Here is a 12,677-nt window from a genome sequence, read left to right as displayed (position 1 = left end):
ACCTGTCAGACCCGTGCCTCTGGCAGGGGTGCTGGTCCCTTGATACTCTACAGGGAAAAGTGGAGAGTGTCTTCTTTAACTGTGTCAGTGTATGTGTCATTTCAGTCCATTGACCTAAAACTCAACTTTATTATACTATACTATATTCCAACTATACTGGCCACTGTTTACAGATCAGACGATTACTGACTCCACAATGATTTTTTAAATGAACTTGGGTTTTTTCCTACTTTTTTATATTCACTGTCCCCTAATTTAATAATTCTGGGTGATTTTAATTTACAATGTCAACAATACTGTCACAGGGGAGTGTACATCATGCTTGCATTATCAACACCTGATGAATCAGTTTCTTACTACAATAATGTACTTCATAGTGTTTTAAACTCTGCCTTTTGATTTACACCCGCGAGTTACACTGGCTTAAAACTAAAGGGCATTGGTGGGATGCTTTTGTGCAGAAACTGGCCTTGTTAATTTAAAATATATAAAATAGGAACACTTGATCCCTGTTCTCTACAGTTAACAGCATTCTATGCCCACCAGAGACTTGCTCCTCACCTGTACTCTACTGCCCAATGTAAAACCTTCATGACCTTTTTTTTGATACCAAAACTGAAGATATTCATTAGTTATTCAAACAATACTACAAACTCTTCACCTGATTTGTTTTTCTTAGCTCCTCTCTTGTCTTTCCTGTCTAGTTTTAAACTCCCAATTGTTATCTGTCATTTCTGTAACCGCTTGTCCTCGTAAGGGTCGCGGGGGGGCTGGAGCCAATCCCAGCTGTCATTGGGCGGAGGGCGGGGTACACCCTGGACAGGTCGCCAGACCATCGCAGGGCTGACACATATAGACAAACAACCATACACACTCACAGTCACACCTAAGGGCAATTTAGAGTCACCAATTAACCTGAGCTGCATGTCTTTGGACTGTGGGAGGAAGCCGGAGACCCCGGAGAGAACCCACGCAGACACGGGGAGAACATGCAAACTCCACACAGAAGGGCCCCTGCCAATTGTTATCTGTTATCTATTAAATATCTGGTTTGATTTGTAAATCCAAAGCATCTTCCTGCCTGTTAGACCCTTTCCCTCTCACTTTTGCCTCATTCAGATTACACAATATCTCTGTCCATTTCGAAAGTCACTATGTCAGATTAGGTGACTTGACCTGCAGACATAACAGACTACATCTTTATCCACGACAATCAACGCTGGTTGTCTTTCAAAATTTGCATAATGTCATCAGATTATTGTCCTGTTCTTGTCCCTTTTTTATTGTTATTATTATTATTATTGTTATTATAAATTCAGCCACTCAGTCTCAGCTGAACTGTAGTAATATAGCAAGCATTTACTATTTTACTACCGCATGAACACCATGCAGATCACTGAATACGCCATAAGTTCCTTTCAAAGGATTTACAATAAAAGCCTTTTCAGAAATTGAAGTAATTCTCTCCACTAAAATGATAGGTGGCTTTAAATTTGAAATGGATACAGGGAGTGCTGAGTTTGAAATGACGGTGCAATGTATTAAGTTTAACAGGGTTTAACAGGTGCAGATTAAAAATAAAAGTAGATAAATACAGAGGAAATATGAGATGAAGGCCTGTGTCAGTTTCACATAAAGTCTCTGCAGTTGAGTCAAGGCCCACACACTATTTGTGAACATTATGGTTTGTTTGTCTCCCCTATCCTTAACAGTCTTTGCTAGCTTGATGCTAACGGCATTAAGCTTACTCACCAGGTTGCTGAAGTGCTTTTAATATTACATGCAAGCATTTTTCTTTTTTTACTCTGTCATGATAGTTCCTAAGGGAAATATCAAAAAGGCTCAGGTGTTGTTGCCATATAGTTGTCCATGGCAGGGCTGTGACAGAAAGAGTCAGGGGGCGTTCAGAGGATGTCAGGGGCACTGGAAGCAATATTTTTGAAAGGGGGGCATAACAGAGTTCTTTGGGGTCATTTGTGTGTTTTGCTTTTTAGCAATAGTTAAGTCATATATGCACATTTTCACAATTTTATAATGTGACTTTACCAGCGTAAACTGAAGCTTTCTTTTCAACGAGGGAGGTGGGCATTTTAAGCATATGTAAATATGTTTTCTTCTAGAAGTGCAGCCTTTGATACCATCTTATAGAACATGCTACTGAAGATATTAACTTCCATTGTACAACTTAAAAATTTCAGATTACACTCTCTTTCAGTTACTTGTGGTGTTCCTCACAGTTATCTGTGTCTTCAGATCGCTTTTATTTATTGTTTATCTTCCACAGGAATCTGAGATTCAATTCTACTGTTACACTGATGACTCCCAGCTCTGGCTATTAACTAGGCCTACTTCCACTCTTTTATGCACTTTCCTTTGTGACTGCTAACTGGATATTAAATCTTGGATCTCTTTCAATTTCCTCAAACTTAACAGTGAAAAACCGACATTCTCCTTCTAAGTACTAAATCTACTTTGGCTAAACCACACAGTTTATCTCTGACCACTGACAACTCCAAAGGCCTTCCTCCCCTTCAGTTTAAGAGTCTGGGTGTAATTCTGGATAGCACTTTGTTCTTTGAGGCACACATCAGTGATGTTAGTCAGTCTGCATACTTTCATCTACTTAACATTAATCGTCTTCACACATTACCTACAACTAACAACACAACTATTCTGGTTCACCCTGCAGTTACATCACCTGTAAATGTCCTTCAAGTTTTTTGTCGAGTCTGTTTTTTTTATTTTATATTATTATTTTATTTTATTACAGTCAACCCGGTAAATTGGATTATAAGGCAGGTAATTTCATTTTGAAATGGTCTTTACTACCAGTGGCAGGAGAGAGATCATATGGATGTCATATACAGCATAACCGCCTCTTCAGAACAAAGGATTGAGTTTGTTTAGCACCTGGCTGATAAGGGCACAAGTTTTGTCAGTGTTTCATTCAATTGAAGTGAGCATTTGTGAGCTGCTCTATTAACATTAGTCCAATGCACTGAAACTCAGTCATGCTTAAAGAGGAGTAAACATTCTGTGGTTTTGCATACTGTACCTCTGCAACTGAAATGCAGCTTAAATCCATTCTCCAAATTTTATCATATTGCAGCTAGTGCAAGACAAACATTACATTTCTTCTAAACAGTGAACTTTCTTTAGATAGATAGATAGATAGATAGATAGATAGATATACTTTATTGATCTCAAAACTGAGAAATTGGGGTGTAGCAGTACATACAGTAAGAACAAAGAGAATAAAGACCAAACAATATTAATAGAATATAAAAGGAACACGCTTAAAAAACTAAAAACTAGAGACTATACATATATACATATATACAAGTGTAAAGTGCGGAGTGACTGCAGTTGCAGAGGTACAGTATGCAAAACCACAGAATGTTTACTCCTCATTAAGCATGACTGAGTTTCAGTGCATTGGACTAATGTTACACATTAAAGCACTCAACTGGAGATTGTCAAATTGAGTTGAGAATGGTTTAAAGGTATAATTTCATGGTTGAGTAAATTGTATAAATAGTGAGGCTAGTTCATTTTCATTTTATAAGCTTTATCTTTAAAAATATTTGAAATGTGAAAAAAAATCAGTTACTCCGCTTAAATATTGAACATTCTGCCCTTCACCTTTAAGGCCCTTCATAACGTTGCCCCTTTGTATCTGTCTGAACTACTTCATATCTACACACCTTCCCGCACTCTCAGATCCTCTTTTACAAACCAACTCACATCACCATCTGTGATGTCTTCAGCCACCCTGTCTCCGTCTTTGGGAAACTGTCCCACTAGACATTTAAAATATCAACTTCCTTGATACTTTAAATCCAGTTTTAAACTGGCATATTTGATCTGATATGATGGTTGCACACACATTGACATTTGAAAGTGATGTTGATTTTATACCTAATTCTTATAATCATGATATTATAATATTTTTTTATTTGTTTGACTTTGTGATAGTTTGCTGTTTTTTAACTTTCTGTTTTGTAAGGTATCCTTGAGTGCTTTGAAAGGTGCCTGTGAATAAAATAGCTATAATTATTTGGAGTGGAAATTAGTTCCACCCTTTGTGTATTCCAATGTAAATACCTTTGCTTCTGTAATTAAGTATCCTGTTCTGCTTTTGCGTCTAATATTGAGTGCATCAATCTATATAACATGTATTCTGCATAAGACTATGTGCACCAGATGGTACACGAGTACTATGATGGTTTGGCACCAGTAAAAATACCTTTACGACACTACAGCACACAGACAAGGGTTTATGTGTACAGTTTGAGATGGGTGCACATTGACACGTTAGCAGTCAGGCACTGTAACACATATACAGACCACCATTCACACGTACATTCATGCTTTTGTGCAATTTAGACAGTTACCCAAACATGCATGTCTTTGGCCTGTGGGAGGAAACCTGTGCAGAGACGAGAACTCTGCGCCACCTGGCTGCAAAAGATAGATTGACAAGTATGTTGCCACTCCAGCTAAGCTTTGTGAATTTTCTTTCTGTCCTTTGTTGTTGTTGTTGTTGTTGGACACAGAGTGGTTCATTGACACTTAATAGCAAAATAGACAGTCAGTCTTGAGTCCATAAATTGCTGGATTTCATTTTAATTTGCTCTGTCCACATTATGTCCAGTCAGCCATTACTAAAGTGGATATCACAGAGGAAAAGTACTGATGTCCTTCCCTCCCTCTCTTGTGTTTGTCTGCGTCTCTCCCTCACAGAGACCAATATTGGCTTGGTGCTATCTAAGGGTTACATCTCCGGTCTCTTACGGCTTTATGAGGACTGGCACAGCAAGGATACACAGCATGCTGCCATAGCAATTCGCCTCGCGCTGCTGTGCTGCCTCCATAAGGTCACCCACAATACTGCTGGCAAGATGGCTTTTGTGTCCCAGGGAGGCATCAGACTGCTGTATGAAGCTACACAGGTAAAGTTCAAACCTTCCCTTATTTTCTGCTTATCCATCTCGTCTTTCTTTTCTCTCTTCCTTTCTTCTTGGCTATCTTGTTCTTTTGTTTAAAAAAACTGTATTGTATGTTCTTCACAGCCTGGACAGAGTCAGACTATCAAAGCACCAATCTTCTATCACAGTTGTGTTAAAACTATTGTGAGTTTAAAAAGTTTCAACTAGTAGTTCCTATTGGTCGGCTGATGTCAGTCTGAGTACTCTAAAAGCACTAATGCCACCTGGTGGCTCTTTTAAGTATCACAGGAAATAACATTTGACTTCTTGTCTGAGTGTTAACCAGGAGTGGGTGCATCCATGGGAAATCATTTCTCAGAGGTAGAGTGGAGGGTCAGTTTGATCTCAGGCTCCTCCAGTCAACATGTCAAAGTATTCTTGGGCAAGATACTGAACCCCAAATTGCCCCTGATGCTATATCATCGGAGTGTGCATGCATCTGAATGGTTACTGAGTAACAGGTGGTGCCATAAATGGTAGCCTCGGCCACCAGTGTGTGAATGTGTGAGTGTGTGAATGGCTGAATGTGACATGTAGTGTGAAAGTGCCTTGAGTGGTCAAAAGGGCTAGAAAAGCACTATACAAGTACAGTCCATTTACCATTCAAATACCACCCAGCATAGAGTCCCCCTCAGCTCACAATTACACCTCTGCATGTCCTTTCTGACAGTTTAATGGCTTTTATAAGACTGGGACTCTGCACACAAGACGGTGCTCTCTTTATTAGTGCAGTTCAAATAAAATGTTCATTACACACAGTCTGTAATCTCACTTTAAATTGTAGAAATGTGGTATGAAGCTTTAGACACATAGGATCAATGACTAATTCTGTCTATCACTAGTGATTAATGAAACATAATTCCCATAACATTGGAGATTATATGTTAGTCTTTTGGGGTTCTTTTGTTGAACTAGCTGAAAAAAGACACTTAATGCTATCAAATATGAAGCAAAACTACCCGTGCACAGCCAATGTGATCGCCAGGTGCTGGTTAGTAACAGGAACACATTCGCTGAGCTAACCTGAAGAAGCCACAGGCGAAACGTGTCGCTCGCTCTGAATAAATCACAGTGAAGTCATTCAGTGTGCGGTTATCTACTTTGTTTTCCATATAAGCAAATAAATATATGTGTATATATGTCAAACAGAGGCATGCAGCCGAATGGGAAAAATATGTCTCAATGCGTCAGCCCACAAACAGCCGGTAAAAAGCAGTCAACATTAGTGGAATCATTTTTCCATTGTGTCCCATAAAACTGTGTAATATGCAATACTGACTTAAAGCTCTCTTCATTTTTCAGTTTGCCTTTTTTAAATTTTTATACATGCCTTTTTTAAATTTTGTTTGGCGTTCTTGTTAGTGCTCATCTAGTGAGTGGACATTAGTGGTGAGTGTTGAGAAGGGAACTTTGACTCCATCCAACGAGCAGTCAGTGCATTTCTACTTCAAGATAACAGGGAGCTTACTGCTCCTCAAATAGAGATGAGCGACATTGAAAGATGTCTACTGACATGTTAAAGGTGAGGGGTTCGTTGAGAAATAAAAACCCTTTTTCATTAGAGGTTGAATTGGACTTCGATTGGTCTCTTTTATCACTATTGGAGACATGATGCAACAAACACTTCAGTCTTCAGTTCTCACACTGAACGAAGCCCTGGCAGTCAGACACGTCATCTCTTTTTTTCCAAGTGAGGATTAGAATATGCCATTTACATAATCCGGTTGCAAATTAATATACATTTTTTAAACATTTGAAGGTGCACTCATTACTAAAAGTGTATGTCATCCAAGAGAGACGGAGTGGTTAAAGTTGTCATATTGAAATGGTGTGTTGTTGCATTCAAGTCGTCAAGTATCATTACAAGTAAATGTTCCACCTTAAAAGTTACTGGCAGTTGGCCTGGTGAATTTTTTTTTTTTTTCATTCTCCAGCTGCTGCTTAAGGCTGCAAGACGTTAAGTCATTTTAGAGTTTACTATTGTGTAAAAAACCTGTTACGGTATAAACAGTGGTTAAAGCAGTCACAGCTCAGCCCTGATTACACAGTGTTGATTCTCTCGTGACCAATCAACAGACTGCAGGGTTTCTAGCTCCACCTTTTAGTACTGGATCAGTGAACTAGGTACCCTTACAGTGGGGGGATAAAAAATGGGAACATTCAGATATCATCCACAACTTTTTTTAAATTGAAGCACAAAAAAATGTCTAATGGCAGGGCATATTTGTTTGGCACCATCTGATGTCAGACAGCATTACAAACAAATACATCTGCCAGAAGAATAATTTATTAACTGCTATAATCAGACAGTAACTAAACATAATGTGTTTATTGCACACAACACTGTCTAATCAGTTAAATAAACACACTTTTCCAGAAATCAGCGATTTTGGACTCTGTCCTACATCTGGCATAAAGAGACACACAGTGCAACTGTCATTGCTAGTTTTAGACTGACGCAGTTGTCATTGTCACTGCCAGTGCTTACTGCATTACTCTCAGCAGTGACCGCTTACTTCTCCAATTACCTACATCCTTCACGTAATAACAGTGCATCAGGTGTTCCTGCTTTTAAAGGGAATGGGAGTTGACACTAAATTCTTGTTACAGCCAAAAGACACCTATGAGAAATTAAGGGACTAAATACAACCTCTTTGCCTCTTGCCCCTTACTCTGCACCCAGATTACGCCTGATTTAGACTTGACGGGAAACACCTGCAAAGTGTGATTTTCCTTGGAATGCAGCTTGCTTTCAGCACCCGTGTTAACAGACTGGGCTATTCACACTGGACGCGGTGCCACACCAAGCCCACCTGGCAGGCTTGTCATCAGTGATACAGACTACTACAGACTACTACTATAGTGATAGTTAAATTGTCTCTATTTTTACCATGAGCCGCAATCAAATCTGGGAGGACTACCCACTAATAACCTTTTACAAATGACATAAAGGCTATTCATATATAAGTATTTGTCATTTGTTTCTAAACAGGCAGCAAGAAAAATGAATGGACACACATAGACAGACACACACACACAGACACTCACACACAGATGCACAGGCACACACACATACACACAGACAGAAAGAAACACAAAAGCAAGCAGAGACAGATTACTTCATGTGATTAGAACATTGCAGAAGAGAATCTCTTGCTGATCGCAACAATTAACACATCGGAGCACTTTCCGGTTTAGTGTGAACCCGGCGTTATGCACCCTTTAACTAAAAGTGGAGTTGGACACTCGCTAAATGCAGTGTCACCATGCACTTTAAACCATATGCTGTAGATAGTTTAAGATCGGCCCTTTGTCTTGATAGAAGATACAAACATTGAACCTTCAGATTTGCCCCATGTTCTGTCAAAAAACTGGTCCACCACTTTTCAAGAAGTCAACAAGATCATTTATCAATACATTTGACATTATAGGTTAGCTATTGCTACTATGAAAATAAGAGTTAATTTTCTGTTAGTTACACGCTACAGTGAAATTAATCAAATTCCACACAATGTGTCAGTTAAAGGTCACCACAGGAGCCCCCTACAGAGCAGTGGATTTGACAATGTGTCCCTGATTAATATTGTTCCACAATACAACAAAAAATATACTTACAAAGTTTATGGACAGTTAGAACTCATAGGACAGATATATAAAAGACTTTTACAAGCTGTTTGTGAAGTCATCTAAAAAATAGCATTGTCTTCCAAAGATGCAGTTTGATAAATGTACACTTTGATACTTTTAAGTGCAAATCTTTAGTTCACTGTGGATGAATCTATTCACTGAGGTTGTTCCTTTGCAGACATGCTTGCTGAGTAAAGATCTGGAGTCTCTGGTGGAGCCCTCTGTGCAGCTGATGAGGAAGTGTCTCCCTAAAACTCCTCTACCACTGACATCAGATAAGTCTGCATACACCTTCATCCTGCCTGGGCAGACACATGATGTCCCTGATATGGATGCAGAACCAGGTACAGTAACAGTATTCACATAGATCTGCTGATTTGTAAAATATTTCAGATAATGATAAACCTAAAAATACAATACAATGCAGTCCTTTGATTTTGAGAATATTTTATGGCAATATTGTAATCAGATAGGCTGACTGACAGCATTGGAACTACCATAGGTTATCTGATAGAAAAGTGAATATGTTACAATAGAGGACACTACATTTCTCAGTGTGTTTTGTTGTTTGACAGAACATTTATACCTGCAATGTACTGTTGAATGTATCATGGATGTAGCGTTATCCATTTACTTAGTAGAGGAAAAAAAATAACCTACATTTTTAAGACTCCCTTAGTTCCCAGAGATCCAGCTTTAAAATATTTTTTTATTTCTTTGTTGTAAGATTCTTCCTGTGAGTATGAAATCCCAATTGCTAACTGATTAATTTTACTGACCAGCAGAGGTTAATACTGTGTGAGAATGACATCACATACAGGTTTCGAATTCCATACAAAGTTTTACAGAGTTTTGTCTTGACTAGCGTCAGACACACGCACATAACACTGACAATGGCTGCTCTGTTTTCTCTGTTGTATCCAGCTGACAGCAGTGAGGAGAGTGATGAGGAGGAGGCTGAAGATAACCAGGAGGTAGACTATGTAAGTGTGTGTGGCTTTTGGTGGACCTGTGTCTGTTAGATGTCACTTTCAGTAAACAAATTGTATCACAAATGCCAGTGCTGATGTAGTGTTATGTATTAAAATTTTTGACCAGTCTAAAAAAACAGTCGTTTCACTTCACTGATAATATGAACTCATATCAGCACTCATCACAGTAGTTATACGGAAATAGTCATTTTGCATTAATAGATACTGTTACAGATTAAAAGCAGAAATAGTATGACTAATAGATATATAACTTTATGTAAATATTTTCTATAACATAACCACGTGGTTCGAATCCAGGTTGGTTCAAGGTTCAGACTGTGGCCGGGGATCCTTCTGTGTGGAGTTTGCATGTTCTCCCCGTGCCTGTGTGGGTTCTCTCCAGGTTCTCCAGCTTCCTCCCACATTCCAAAGAACAACCTCAGCTGGTACCTTTCGATGCGGAGGAGCAGTGAATCTACTTCCGAGCTCCTTCCAGATGTCTGAGCTCCTCACCCTATCTCTACCTCTCTATCTCTACCTCTTCCTCCCTATGGCTGCACCTTCAGATCCTGTCCATGAGTATCACAAACAGAATTGGTGACAAGAAACAACCCTGGCAGAGGCGAACACCCCTTGAAAAGTGTTACCCCAGAGCACCCCGTATGCTGGCAGTAGCCCCCACGGGACTCCTTGGGGGACACAGTCATAAGCCTTCTCCAAGTCCACAAAACACATTTAAACTGGATGACCAATCTCCCACAACCCCTCCAGCAGCCCCACTACGGTTTTGATTGATTCCAAAGACATGCAGGTCAGGTTGATTGGTGACTTTAAATTGCCCTTAGGTGTGACTGTGAGTGTGAAAGGTTGTCTGTCTGTATATGTCTGCCCGATGACAGCTGGGATTGGCTCCAGCCCCCCCACGATCCTTGTGAGGACAAGCGGATATGGACAATGAATGAATGAATGAATGTCCCCAGAGGGAAATTTGTCTTGCAGGCTAAATGACATCTGTCTATCTGTACCTCCATCCTGTTTCAGTACTACAGACAGCACCGCACCAACACTCTCTGTCAGGAATCAACACAGATGCACAGAGACCAACAGTAACAATTTCTTCCAACTTTCATGCTTATTTGTCCAAAACAGCCCATAAAAACATCCACAGAGCCCTCGTCCTCCTCTACCCTGCTTGTTTCTTCACTCCCTGTGTCTCACACACCTCTATGTCCTTTTGCAATCTCACCAGGGGTCTCAACGCCTTTGATCCATGATGTCAACATGTGCACATGCTGGGATTAAGCTGCACATGATTATGTTTAGACAGCTCATGGCAAAAAACCCTAAAACAACGTCAACAAACAATCATTCTGGCATGGATGGTTATGATTAGGGGAAGGAGGCACATGGTAAGGTGTACAATAAGCATCACATTCAGACAGGAAGCAAACAGCGGAGATTCCCACATCAAAGTCCAGGTTTATTGGGCCCATCCACCATCCCTCCTGCCCACCCTATAGGCACCCTTGTGGTCCTTAGATTACGTCATTACTGGCTGTGTTTCAACAAGATTTGTTGAAAGTCCCATCTAGCCGCACTCTCAAGTGATGCCATCCATATGCTTATAGGTCAGACATGGCAGGTGCCGTTTGGCTGTCCTGCAGCATATCATAACACTGTGACTGATTTTGCCAGGCCACATTCCCACCTGACGCCATCCAGAGTGGTTTCATATAGACGAGAGGGGTGCCTTTTGGTATCGTTCTCCTACGCTAAAGGCACTGACAAAGCAGCGCCATCTTACAGTGCGGACTGCGAACACAGTTCTGACTACACTGCATTCACAGATTTTGAATTTAGAGAGGGGACCTCAGAATGGCATCTGTGTTTTTTTACAGATGATGTGGCTCTGTTGGCTTCACACCTTGACCTCCAGCATGCAATCGGGTGGTTTGCAGCCGAGTGTGAGGCCACTCTGTGTTAGGAGAGCCACTTCCCTAAAGCAAAGGAGTTCAAGTATTTTGGGGTCTTGTTCACAAGTGAGTGTAAAATGGAGTGTGAGATGGATAGGCTGTTTAGTGCAATAGTTATTTTTGCAGTGCCAGTCATAAATAGTAGTGTTTGTATGGATGTAAAATAGGTGAGGTAGCTGAAGTGATGCATGCTTATGTGCATACATGTGTGTAGAGGAAGAAAGGTTGTATGTGTGTAAGAGAGTGATACCGCTATCATTATGTCTGTCCCGCAACACGCTGGATTTGTATTAATATTATAAGATGTGGGTGTGATTCCATCAACATAAAATATGTAGGGATTGCAGCCTTTATTAAAGATTTGGACTCTGTAATACCTTAAAAAGATGTGACTTTAAATATTTGTCCTCAAATCCATAACAGTTAGTGACGGTATCATTCCACAGACACAAACAAAGTTAAGTTGTCATGTATGTCCAAATTAAGTTTGAAAAGTAAAGCCCTTTTTAATGTTTAAAGCCCAGGCTATAAACATGTTCATTTCTGCTCTAGATTTAGGCATTTTAACATGGGGGTCTGTGGGGATTTACTTTGTTTCGAGGCCATTCTCAAGTGGCCAGTTGTACTGAAGTTTTTTTTTTTTTTTTATCTGTCTACTTTGAAGTGGATGAGCTTACAGGGGTTGCACAGGGTAACTGTGGCAACTGTAATAAAGAGACTAAATATGTAACTTTCACCACATGCTTCCTATGAGGGTCCACATCTCAAGGTAAGCCAGAAAGCTGTGGTTCAAGAGATCCTTGTTTCTTATTGGTTCACACATACCTTCAAAAAAAATCAACAGTACACACACTGTAATGTTTTTGTCCCTTTGCTGGGAATGTGTGCTTCTCATGACACTTGAGCCATTTATTATCAAAATGTCACAATAAAGGCAGAATGCCAAAATGATTAAATATAATATGGTGCTAACATGAAAATTGCAGGATATTTCTGGAGTTAAGTGCTTGTATGCAAGGAGCTCCAGTCCTTTCTTTTTCTGATTAAGCAGACACTGCTCAGAATGAATGAATGAAAGATTTGTTTACAGCACACAATGACTCAGTCACGAACTAATG

The 12,677-nt window shown here is 39.9% G+C and overlaps 1 protein-coding gene across 1 annotated transcript in view; it reads left to right on the top strand.

The window, feature by feature from the left end:
* Window positions 1-12,677, top strand: part of LOC121950740 (cytosolic carboxypeptidase 4) — a 149,038-nt gene that overhangs the window by 47,622 nt on the left and 88,739 nt on the right. The window contains exons 7-9 of the mRNA XM_042496838.1: window positions 4,744-4,952; window positions 8,794-8,959; window positions 9,540-9,598. Coding sequence (XP_042352772.1) covers window positions 4,744-4,952; window positions 8,794-8,959; window positions 9,540-9,598 — 434 coding nt within the window. The remainder of the gene's footprint in view (window positions 1-4,743; window positions 4,953-8,793; window positions 8,960-9,539; window positions 9,599-12,677) is intronic.

Source organism: Plectropomus leopardus, chromosome 11 (genome assembly GCF_008729295.1).
Source record: "Plectropomus leopardus isolate mb chromosome 11, YSFRI_Pleo_2.0, whole genome shotgun sequence".
Lineage (NCBI taxonomy): Eukaryota > Metazoa > Chordata > Actinopteri > Perciformes > Serranidae > Plectropomus > Plectropomus leopardus.
This window is presented reverse-complemented; position numbering and strand designations above follow the sequence as displayed.